Source organism: Cyprinodon tularosa, unplaced genomic scaffold, assembly GCF_016077235.1.
Source record: "Cyprinodon tularosa strain WSP-4 unplaced genomic scaffold, ASM1607723v1 ctg725, whole genome shotgun sequence".
Taxonomy (NCBI): domain Eukaryota; kingdom Metazoa; phylum Chordata; class Actinopteri; order Cyprinodontiformes; family Cyprinodontidae; genus Cyprinodon; species Cyprinodon tularosa.
Window position 1 is genome coordinate 123,172 of NW_024039480.1, and position 12,914 is coordinate 136,085.

General features: G+C 38.7%; 1 protein-coding gene across 1 annotated transcript in view; it reads left to right on the forward strand.

Moving 5' to 3' along the window:
* The first annotated feature begins 10,958 nt into the window (after positions 1 to 10,958).
* Positions 10,959 to 12,914, forward strand: part of LOC119772690 (gamma-aminobutyric acid receptor subunit gamma-3) — an 82,700-nt gene continuing 80,744 nt past the window's right edge. The window contains exons 1-2 of the mRNA XM_038269229.1: positions 10,959 to 11,023; positions 11,183 to 11,337. Of these exons, the coding sequence (XP_038125157.1) occupies positions 10,971 to 11,023; positions 11,183 to 11,337 (208 nt within the window). The 5' untranslated portion in view covers positions 10,959 to 10,970. The remainder of the gene's footprint in view (positions 11,024 to 11,182; positions 11,338 to 12,914) is intronic.

Below are 12,914 nucleotides of genomic sequence, written 5' to 3' on the forward strand. Positions count from 1 at the left end.
CTTCAGTTTTTAATTAAAGCAAACCAAACCATGAGGAAAAGGCTTATACTGGTTTTCCTAAAAAAGATATGGAAAGAAAGAAGGGCAGTGGACATTAACAGGGGATCTTAGTCATAGGAGATGGCTGTATAGATTTTTTTGCAAAGGTTGTGGTCTTTTGTGCTATGGGCAATAACTTTATGAATAAGCATAGTTACATTAAAAATTAGCAATAGTTACATTAAAAAAATATGTACCGGTATATATAAATATATAATCATATGTGGAAGCACTGTATATACTGTTCATGTCCCATGCACCTATTTCTTCACTTGGCACATTGTTCCTCTCCTTTGACTATTTGAGCTGATGTAACGAGTAAATTTCTCCACTGTGACATCAATAAAGTCAGTCAGTCTATCATTTATCCCAAACTACTGTCTATAGCAGGGGTCTTCAACGTTTTCCAGGCCAAGGACCCCCAAACTGATTGCGAGATGGAGCGGGGACCCCCTAATTATATATATTGTATGAAATTGTGTTCTATCAAACTGGTCCTATAGTCACTCTATTACATATGGAGTCAGGTAACGAAAATAATTTCTCCCTGGGATTATTAAAGTATTTCTGATTCTGATTCCTGGTTGATGGGACAGGTGTTGTGAATGAAACGGTGCCCAGGTTTGAAAGAGCTCCTGTGTGTCGCTGAATGTGTGCATTGATGACTGAAAGAAATCTTCTGCTTTCATTTATCTGTTTACTACAGTCTGTTGAATTCATGTTAATGTGGATTTAAAGACATTTTAATTAGTGCAAAAAATTGCAGGAGGGAATATAAAAAAAAGTAATCAACCAAGACTTTCGCGACCCCCATGCAGTACCTCCGCGGACCCCCTAGGGGTCGCGGACCCCCTGTTGAAGACCTCTGGTCTATAGGTTTGCTGCTATTAGTTTAGGCTGCAGGAGGACATTGGGGCTACTTTTCATTCCATTTCATTCTATCTCCATTCTTCCATTGTGCAGTATTTATTAGTTCGACCCACAACTTTATGTTATCTCTTCTGTTATGTTGTGATAGTAGATGAATCTGGTAGTTCCTGGTTGAATGTGACACTATCCTGAATTAAAATATAAGCTCTGCCTCTGCTATTAACACCTTTGTTTTGGTTGTTGGAGTTGAACTTATTTTTCAGTGTAGTCCTATTTCTTTTCCAGTGACCAACTGTATGTGCTCTCTTTCAACCTGTAACATGGGAACTGGCTCGGAGCTCTTCTTCCTGACTATGTCTTTCCTTTAGAGGGCCACCTGTAAAGCTAGTTAAAAGTTACCTTTTGAATATAGCTACTGTTTGTATGTCTGCTTCGATCTCCTTGAACTCCAGTCGGCCTCAGCAGAAGGCCGCTCACACTGAGCCTGGTTCTGCTACAGGCTTCTTGATGTTAAAAGAGAGTTTTCCTCTCCACTGTTGCTACATGCATGTTCGGTGGGATGTTTGGTGTGATTTTTTTTACTTGCCTGTTGCTACAGCTATGTCTTGCAAGTCAATGACCTGATGTATACAACTGGCTTTGCTTGATAGAAGCTTTTAACCAATCTGATAGTATTGTCTCAGTAAGTGCTTTAAGTTGACAGGCTTTTGAGTTGGTGCTTAAACACCACAGTGACAGATTTTTCATCCCAGTGTTTTTCTCACTGCTGCTTACCTTTATCAAGGCTGCACTTTAATCTAGAGAGCTGTACTAAACAAAATTTCTTTTTGTATACACTTGTGTACAAAATGACAAAATAAAATCTGTCTATAAATTAATTGAATTGTTAAGGACTATATGAAGGGGAAGATATAATCACTAAGTCATACAAGTAATGTTAAATATGATGGGAATTATATATCTACAAATCATTAGTTATACACCACATTTGTATTTCTGAATTGGAATTTTACTGGATTGTCTGAAATAAAGTTTTTTTATTTATTCATTTTTTCAGTGTGTTGCTTTTAGAGTGAGCCTGAAGTTGAAGCACTTCCCAATCACAACAGTACAGATACGCATGACATAGGAATTGACAACATTCCTATTGAGAAAATTAACCACAATACTTAACATGAGCAGAGCTGAAAACATTAGTCCAGTCAGCTTTCAGTTCGGTTGATAAATAGAGTCAGAGGTGGAGAATTCAATTTATTTAGATTGGATTTTAGGATAACGATAAAGATCATGGGAAAAGCAAGATGAAAGATTACATTTCTGAACAGACAAATAGCAGATATAATAGGAAGGGACGGTAAAATGAAAATCAATGGAAAAGATATGGAATTAGATCATTGAAAAAGACAAAAGTAGAACAGTTAATGATGCCTCGTATTACGTAGAAACACGATGTCTTAAGACAATTGCACAGTTGCGTCCACTTTGCCTAACTGTGAGCAAATTATCACAAAGTTTTGCAAGTTGTTTTATTTAAAAAAATATATCCCTGTCCTAGAATGTGATTAGTTCAAAAGACTGAAATATGAGTAAGTCAATTTTTCTAGAAATGAAAGTATTGTCCTTGTCTTGAGCAGGTAAGTAGGAGAATTAGCTAATGGATTAATTACTTGCCTTTAAAAAAAGAAAAAACAACCTGATTATCTAGTTTTAAGCGCAGAACTTGTAATGAACATATTTTGAGGGAAAAACATTTTACTGGCAGATAATCATATTACCTGCTTAAATAAAATGAAAGCCCATTATTTAGGACATTTCTACTTAGTTTTTGATCAGGTATTGCATCATACTGCATTATTGTGGCAATGCTATGTTCAAGGTTAAGTGCAGTGTTGGTTTTTCGGCAGAAAATGTCATTTAGGATTTTGTCTGAACAGAGCTTCTTTTTCCACATGCATGTGTCTCATTTAATAGTTTTCGTTGAATTTAAACCAAACCATGACCTCAAATAAATCTTTTTTTCTTCTTCTTTGTACCACTTTTACATAAGCTGATGAGTGCACAACTTGGCTGCTCTGTCAACAGACCCGCTCCTGAGTGATGCCAATGGCCTCTTTGCTGAATGCTCTCCTTGCAGGATCTTTTTTTTTTTAGTTGGAAGACATCACTTTGCTGGTTCTCAGCTGTATTATATGCTTTTAATATAATTATGAATTGATCAGTGTTCCATAAAATATCAAAGGCTTGTATTAATTGTTTTGCATAAGGCATCTTTAACCTTGTGTAAAGAATAATTGAAATGCCGAGTGTTTAGATGCACATGCTACGTAAGCTTAAAGGCAGCTAATATCACAAACTTATAACTTAATTAAGCTGATATTTATTCTGAGTGCGACCTATTAAATACATTTGTAAATTCACTCCTGGCCTATTGGGTTTTGTTTTATGTTTTGAATTATGCAAATTCTAGACAATAAGTGGGTGATCATGTGACTAAGTGGTAAAGTGAAAGGCTGGTTTCCTTCCATACTCTCCCATTCCTCTTATTGTACTTATTGTAGCTCATCTAACAGGGAGGTTAATTCCCAAAACAAACCCTATGTGCAAAGATCAGGTGTGAAATAGCAAAGTCGTATTATTGTTGTATTACATGCCCACCATGAATTATCTTATAAATCATACAAATAAGCATAAAAAAGTTACATTTATATTAGATTTTTATTATTTACAGTTACAAGAGCAAGTGTTTATATATTTTTTTGTAATTTAGGTGTGGGACAGAGTCCATGGTAAAAGAATAGATTGTTATGAATGTGCGGTTCTCTTTCTAACCACTAGAGGGTGACACTACTTAGGTAAAACAGAGTAGACATTCAGACGCTGTCAGAGTATTGCAGGGTCTGAATAAGCACAAGTTTGCAATGCAGCTGAGATGCTGGAGGTGATGTACCCCCTCTCTTCTCACTGAAATCATCTTAATGATCCACATATACTAATTGTAAGAGATTTTTTTATTATCATAGGAACTTACTTTACATACCATAACTGTTGCCTGACTGTTGCCACTTTTATTTAAGTAGTGGAAACAAAATCCTGCTGCATCATAAATAGACTGAGTTCAGATCAGGACAAATTTACAATATATTACAATTTTTCACTCAATCTGCACTTGGAATAGTGCAGATTGGAATAATAATGTGCAAATGTGTAGGACAGGAAACCCAGAATGTGCTATGTCAAAATGAAGCACAGCCATGTTAGAATCATGCTGTGAGGATGGTGTTTGTTTGGTAGGACAGGGAGGAATTTGATGGGAAAGGGAAGCTGTCAGAAACTTCAAAAGCTCTGAGACTACAGCTGTCATAACCCTGGCTGATGTGTTTGAATGTGAGCGTTGTTTTTCTCCTTGATGGAACTGTGCTGAGTGGCAATGCCGGCGGGACTCACAGCTGTTAGGAGATTTTCTTCCTGATCACCTTTGACTGGGTGCTGCAGGATGTAGGGGTTTGTCCTGTAACCAACCAAAAATCCCTGCTTTTAATTTTTGTGTCCTTAAGCCAGAAATGTTACCCACCTGTTCTGTTGTTGGTGGTTGAGAAGGCCTGGTGGTTAAAAAGGCCTGCTGACACAGATTGTATGTCTTGTTTCTGTCATTCTGCTTCAGGGCAGTTTAGGCAAATATGTTGCCACTATCAGCAACTGAACGTAGGCATTTTTCTCTCAAAATGGAAGACAGAGAAAATAATGTTGACAATTATGAAGGGGAAATTCTCCTAAGAGGTCACTAAGTGGCTGTTAATAAAGCAGTATTAATTTGGCCCTAGAACTACTGTTTCGTGGTCCTACCTCCAGGACAGAAACCAACCAGCAGTCTCCAGTGGTTAGTCTCGTGCCAGTCAGAAGTAGCCTTCCTCTGCTTTCAGTGTTTTTTCCCCCCCAGCGGAATCACCCGATTTTCCACCTTGCTCCTTTAACCCTCAACAGTTAGCCTCCATAGCTAGCCTTGCTCAGCTATAGTCTCTCACAGTCCTGGCGATGTTTCAAAGGCGTCCTTCTCCAATCTGCCACTGTGCTCCTCTGCTCTCCTGTTCAGCTGCCCTATCTCCCCACTCTGACACACTGTCTGTCCTCCAAGCTTCCACTGTGGTTCCTTAGCTCCAGAAGGAAGCTCCATGACCGGTCCGCCTTGTCCCGGCTGTGGTGCTCTGTTTCCCACTGTTCTCATAGTGATTCCCCACTGCTACTGTCTGAGCTCAGAATGCCATCTCTTCTTTGCCGTTGTCTGCACCCGTGGTTTGGGCACTCTGACCAAAACAAACATAGACCTAGAAAAGGAAAGAGATGCATATTAGAGAAGAAACACATTAAGATTGAAACCACTGACACTTAAAAGTGATGGTCCGATCACCTAAAATTCATCTGATTTCCATCTACAATTATGGGCTAGGGTAAGCAAAATTGTGTGCCATTTTGTTGATTAATTTTTATTTCTGTGCTTCATTTTCTGAGATCCACTCGTCTCATCTATACTGAAAACCGCTTTTTCAAACTGGCTTAAATGATTCCTCCATCATCCTTGGAATATGCTACAAGTCATTAACGTTCCTCCAAAAACAATTTATTCACCATCTCCCTCCCATTGCTACCGTTCTCTTTCCAGACTCCACCAAAGTGTGCCCTAGCTTTCAGTAGCACCTTTCAGTACTATTTATTTTCCATAAAGACATTTTTACCTAAAAATTTCTGATTCTGTGTATGCATGTAGGTAGAATATTATTGGAGAAAGAATTAAGGCTTCAGAAGGAAAAATATATGCGTACCTTTCAGGTGCATTACCACCACAATCTGGTAAGGAATCTAACAGCTTTGTCTTGGGTTATAAAGTTGTACTATTTATGTGAGACTCATACTTGTAAATAAGGAATTTATACTCATACTTTTTTACAAGGTTGCTACTTTGTAAACAGTTTATACATTCTAAGCTTTTATTCTAACAGATGAATCATTAGATGATACATTTATGCAGGGTGTTACAACAAGGAACAACTATAAAAAAATACATTTTTTATAGTTATATTTACACATTTAGACAACTATACATACGCTTTAAGGCCTTGTGATACTGTAGCTAGGTTGAGGCCACATCCAATTAAGAATCGAGGGTAAGACTAAAAACTGATCACAGCTTCTGGTTGTAATCTCATCAAATATAAAAAACTGAAATTTAGAAATGCTTTTGCAAACCAATGAGATCAGACTCAGACTTTTATTGTCATTTTGTATACCCAGAATGTATACAAAATGAAATTTGGTTTTGTACAGGTTACAGAACATTTCCATTCCATAAGGTGCAGCAGTGATTAAATGTTAACAGTGTGGGAGATAAAAACATGGTGCAAAAATGCATTAATATCGAAGTTCAGAGCATTATATATACACTCACCGGCCACTTTATTAGGTACCCCATGCTAGTAACGGGTTGGACCCCCTTGTGCCTTCAGAACTGCCTCAATTCTTGTTGGCATAGATTCAACAAGGTGCTGGAAGCATTCCTCAGGGAGTTTGGTCCATATTGACATGATGGCATCACACAGTTGCCACAGATTTGTCGGCTGCACATCCATGATGCGAATCTCCCGTTCCACCACATCCCAAAGATGCTCTATTGGATTGAGATCTGGTGACTGTGGAGGCCATCTGAGTACAGTGAACTCATTGTCATGTTCAAGAAACCAGTCTGAGATGATTCCAGCTTTATGACATGGCGCATTATCCTGCTGAAAGTAGCCATCAGAAGTTGGGTACATTTTGGTCATAAAGGGATGGACATGGTCAGCAACAATACTCAGGTAGGCTGTGGCGTTGCAACGATGCTCAATTGGTACCAAGGGGCCCAAAGAGTGCCAAGAAAATATTCCCCACACCATGACACCACCACCACCAGCCTGAACCGTTGATACAAGGCAGGATGGATCCATGCTTTCATGTTGTAGACGCTAAATTCTGACCCTACCATCCGAATGTCGCAGCAGAAATCGAGACTCATCAGACCAGGCAACGTTTTTCTAATCTCCTATTGTCCAATTTCGATGAGCTTGTGCAAATTGTAGCCTCAGTTTCCTGTTCTTAGCTTAAAGGAGTGGCACCCGGTGTGGTCTTCTGCTGCTGTAGCCCATCTGCCTCAAAGTTCGACGTACTGTGCGTTCAGAGATGCTCTTCTGCCCACCTTGGTTGTAACAGGTGGTTATTTGAGTCACTGTTGCCCTTCTATCAGCTCGAACCAGTCTGGCCATTCTCCTCTGACCTCTGGCATCAACAAGGCATTTCCACCCACAGAACTGCCGCTCACTGGATGTTTTTTCTTTTTGGGACCATTCTCTGTAAACCCTAGAGATGGTTGTGCATGAAAATCCCAGTAGATCAGCAGTTTCTGAAATACTCAGACCAGCCCTTCTGGCACCAACAATCATGCCACGTTCAAAGTCACTCAAATCACCTTTCTTCCCCATACTGATGCTCGGTTTGAACTGCAGGAGATTGTCTTGACCATGTCTACATGCCTAAATGTACTGAGTTGCCGCCATGTAATTGGCTGCTTAGAAATTAAGTGTTAACGAGCAGGTGGACAGGTGTACCTAATAAAGTGGCCAGTGAGTGTATATGTGGTGCAGATTTGATGTTTTCAGTGTGATGCAGAGTCTGTAACATAATTTAAATCTGAAAAACTCACACGGAAAGAAAGACAGAAGAATTTTAATGATACAATTACTTTAGTTTTTGGTGCTCAGACCTCAGCAGGAACCATTGAATTTTATTTAATAAGCATAAACAGGAGTAAATAATAGGGCTGTTTGTCCCCCAGGCCTGAAACTGGTGATGGAGTGGAGATGGATGATGGTGGTCAGTCTGTAGACTGATGGTTAGCGAGACGATATGCTGAGCTTTATGGGGAGATCCAGTGGACTGCGTGAGCTGATACTAGAGCTTCACTCAGGGACCTGAAAGTCCAGTTTGGATAACACAGGTGGAGAGAACCTGTCCATGATGAGCAAGCATGAAGCAACAGTGGAGAGAAAAACTCCCCATTGGGAAGAAACCTCTGGCAGAACCAAGCTGATCGTGGTGGTCTTCAGCTGGACAGGTTGAAATGAGACAAGGAACACAGAAAAGAGTCTGGGAGGAATGAAACTCTGATGAAGCTTTAGCTACGATGGTGGAGATGGGGATGGAGTTGCATCACAACAGGGTCAGCTAAATGAAGTCCGATATAGCGCGACCATTGCCTGCGCTTTGGGTAGCAGATGGAGTTGGGGATCGGAGACCTTTTAAGATTTACTCTAGATGCTTTTGTGTAGATGTGGTTCAAAGTTGATTAGCTAGTGTCAGAGGCAGAGGAAAGCGAGTAATCAGTTTATTCAGTTGAACTCTTGTCTAGGCTCCAATCTGAGTTTTTTCAACAGCTCAGCTGTGATTCAGATGAGATGTGATTTTTCTGTAAGTGATGTTCAAGAATGACTAAAAACTTGTTCTGCTTTAGGCCCGAAAAGTATACAAAGTTAGACTCTACAACTTTTTTGACAATTAGTTGTACTATTCTTTGTTTAGCAGAAAAAAGGTGAAAACTGGATGGAAACATATTTTTGTCAGAAACAAGCACAGTTAAGCAATGTGGGATTTTCCTTCCATTTCACAGTTATCGTTTTTGTAGATCTTTCACATAAATCCAATTAAAACATTTTTTAATCATTCGAAATGAATCAGCAACATTTTCCTGTTGCAGACATGAACATGGATATTGGAATGTTCTAACTTATTTAACATCTTAATTCTTCATATCTTTACTTAAACAACAAAAAACGTGTGGTTAATTATGCTCATGAAGATTCTTTAGGCCTAAAGATATGCTTTAGATATGCTTTAGGCCCGAAAAGTATACAAAGTTAGACTCTACAACTTTTTTGACAATTAGTTGTACTATTCTTTGTTTAGCAGAAAAAAGGGAACTGGATGGAAACATATTTTTGTCAGAAACAAGCACAGTTAAGCAATGTGGGATTTTCCTTCCATTTCACAGTTATCGTTTTTGTAGATCTTTCACATAAATCCAATTAAAACATTTTTTAATCATTCGAAATGAATCAGCAACATTTTCCTGTTGCAGACATGAACATGGATATTGGAATGTTCTAACTTATTTAACATCTTAATTCTTCATATCTTTACTTAAACAACAAAAAACGTGTGGTTAATTATGCTCATGAAGATTCTTTAGGCCTAAAGATATGCTTTAGATATGCTTTAGGCCCGAAAAGTATACAAAGTTAGACTCTACAACTTTTTTGACAATTAGTTGTACTATTCTTTGTTTAGCAGAAAAAAGGGAACTGGATGGAAACATATTTTTGTCAGAAACAAGCACAGTTAAGCAATGTGGGATTTTCCTTCCATTTCACAGTTATCATTTTTGTAGATCTTTCACATAAATCCAATTAAAACATTTTTTAATCATTCGAAATGAATCAGCAACATTTTCCTGTTGCAGACATGAACATGGATATTGGAATGTTCTAACTTATTTAACATCTTAATTCTTCATATCTTTACTTAAACAACAAAAAACGTGTGGTTAATTATGCTCATGAAGATTCTAACATTAAAGATGATAAATACAGAGCGCATGCTCTTTTCACAACTACATATTGTCTCATGGCATGAAGAGAAAATTATGTCTGTCCAAGTGACCTCTGAGTCTTCGCTGAAATTAGAGATAAATAACTACTTTAATAATAATAATAATCCATGCTGATGAAGGTTCTCAGTCATCCAGGTCATAGTCATTCCGTAAAAATTCAAAAATATCCACTGGACTTGGTTTTCAAGATTTGAAGACGTTTCGCCACCTCTCCAGGAAGCTTTCTCAATTCAAATGTCTGGATCCGCCGTGAGTTTGAATCTTATATGGACAAGGCCTTGTATTGCTTGGAAACATGCAATGGAAACCGATGAATGGGTCGTTTAGTTCCATCGTTGGCCTGTAATATCTGAACCTGTCTATGATTCTAGGGGTCGGTCGTTAAAGGGGGGGATTGCCATTAAGGGGGGGATTGTCTCCTGTAATACCTGAAACCTGTCTATGATTGTTAAGGGTTGGTCGTTAAGGAGGTATTGTTCACCGGCTGGAGCGGGTAGGTCCCTCGTTCCTCTGTGATGGGGTGGGAGGTTTAGTAATATATCTGGAAGGGATCATGTCTATGATTGAATTGTATGTTTTTGGAAGTTGGAATCTGAGTCCACCACCTTTGTTTAAAGTTGGTTTTTCTCTCTTAAAATAGATGGCTTCCCATAATAATCCATTTAATGTAGATATAAGTACATCATGTAAATACTAATTTTATGCAGAATGATTATTGATAAAAGTATGTTAGTAATGACAATAAATAAAATGTTCACACCAGAACTCAAATCTGAAAGAATTTTGTCCACTACACCTTTAATTTAGACAGCATGGATTTAAAAATATATGAGTCTATTTGTTAGTAAAGGCTGTAGGAAATTATAGTTAGTCTTTATTTAGAAAATATAGTTGTGGTTAATTTTCCTGCTGGAACAATGTAAATTGACCCTAAGGTTCTGGCACCTATCCCCTCAGTGAACAAAGGTTATTGCCTGGCCACCCTTTTTAAAATGTTCTGGCTACGCCTCTGAACAAAAAGTATTTTTCTTCAGGTGTTGCGACTTAATTACAGAGTTTTTTCTTTTTTTCTTTTTCTGATGATTAATTTTCGGCTCGCAGATAACGCAGCCTGGGATGCGCACCTGCGTAATGCGCGCAGCTGCCTCCGCTGTGGATGGATGGAGGGACACTGCAGTTCTTAACGGTCCAAAAAACAAAATCTACCAACTATAGGTCATTAGGAACCGACCCCAAAATAGAGATACAGATTATTTTCATTCGCACCGACTGACATATCAGCTGGATTAGAAACTATGAAGCACCCCTCCTGCTCCTCCTCCTCCTCAGCGCCTCCGTGACCGCGCTCAGATCCTGTTGTTCTCCGGGAAACATGACGCAGAGTTTCATGGCTTATCTGGGACTTCTGTCGCTCCTTTTTACCTGGTAAGCGACGCGCCTTAAACTTTTATACCAACCAGAAAAGAAAAATCCCTTCATCATATTTACTGGAATCTTCTTTCAAACTTTAGATCTAAGTTCCTCTAAAATGACATCATAGAAATGCCCATCGCGCAGCTTGGTGATGTGTTTGTCTCTTTTCAGCCTTTCTTGCTCCTTGACGATGCAGTATGAGGAAGACTACGAAGATGTGACTGTGAAGCAAATGCTTGCTCCTAAATCCCAAGAAACGGACGCCACGGAAATACTCAACAATTTACTAAAGGAGTATGATAAGAAACTGAGACCGGATATTGGAGGTGAGGCTCTCTTCTGTAAGATGTTTCTGCCAAAAAAAGGCGCATCTAAATAGATTAGAATATCCTCTGAAATTATTACAGTTCTGTTCTTGAATAACAGAAGCTCATATGTTATGAATCCAATAGAAAAAGGAATATTAAATCTTATAGTATTACCAAAATGCAGGAAATGCAAAGAACTTTAAGATATTAAAATTTTTAAATGTGTTTTATGTCCTAAAAATATTTTTTCATGACTAAAGCATGGATACCTGCCTAGCTCACAGTCATTGGCAGCATATCACTGGAAAGTTTAGTGAAAGGAAAAAGTACGGTTAAAAATTGTCCAAGCAACATGCAGATGTAAGGAGAATGTGTAGCAAGGCATTTAAGTGCTGTATGTGGGACATGGAAAATGCTCCTACTGTTCATTTTTTGGTCTAAAGATAAAAGAGAAAATTTAGTCCAGAAAATCAGTTAAAGATAGAAAGTTCAGAGGGTGATCATTTGTGGTATTACAATCAATGGCGCAACGACACAAGCAACATTATCTGGGTGGGCCCCATATGAAGTACAACATGTGATAAAGGTTCCGTATATGGCGACAGTTCGTATCCTGAACCTTCTAAGAAGATACAAATATGGATTACCCATAATTCCAAGTCATATTGTAAAAAATAAAATACTCAAATACATTGTTCTTTTAAGACCTTTATTGCGGTTTGAAACATATTATATGAGAGTATTTTTTACCAACCGTCTAATAAACTATACACAGTTAGTAATTAAAAGTACCACTGTCTACTTTGCTATTGGTGTCGTGTGTAAACGGCTCACCACATGTTAAAATCTGCCATGTGTTGCGGTATAAATATGGTCCTATGCGGTCAGTTACTTCAGTATCAGGTGGGTTTAAGAGGAAATTTTTGCACCATTACTTCTGCAAATAGACGTCCTAGTCTTCAATTGCGTAGGAGTCCACCAGGTGTCAGTGATGGGGCCCCTAAGAGGTCGTGGGCCCCTAAGCAACTGCTGTCTCTGCTTACCGATATTTACGCCATTGGTTACAATATATACTGTATCATCAGCTGAGGTTGGTTCACTTAAGCGTCTTGCTGCTTTAAGGAAGTGCCAATCTCTTTTTCCCAGCATGACTTGGCGCAAGCCATCCTGTTATCAGTGTCAGTACATGCTTTAATGCCCATGCTTTCCTTGACCAGCAAACCAAATCGTCTGACCTTAACCAAAGTTATATCAGGAGGAATATTAGAGACACTAAGACCAAGCTACTCACATGAGCTGAAAGTCACTATTAAAGCTACATATTTCATACACTGTAAACACCTCAGGATGCAGATCTTTCTCCATGCATCAAGGCAATGATGCTGCAAACTAGTATTGATTAGGGCTGGGCGATAATTCATTAACGATATATATCGATCGATAGACGTGTGGTGCAACAGAAAAAAAGAGAGTCGATAAAAGTTCGATAAAAAAGAAACACAGTTTTCCTTCCTTCTCATTGTAGCCTAGCATGTAGGTTTATGCTAGTCGCTACTTCCTCCCAACCAATCACAATCGCGGACCCAGGCATGCCG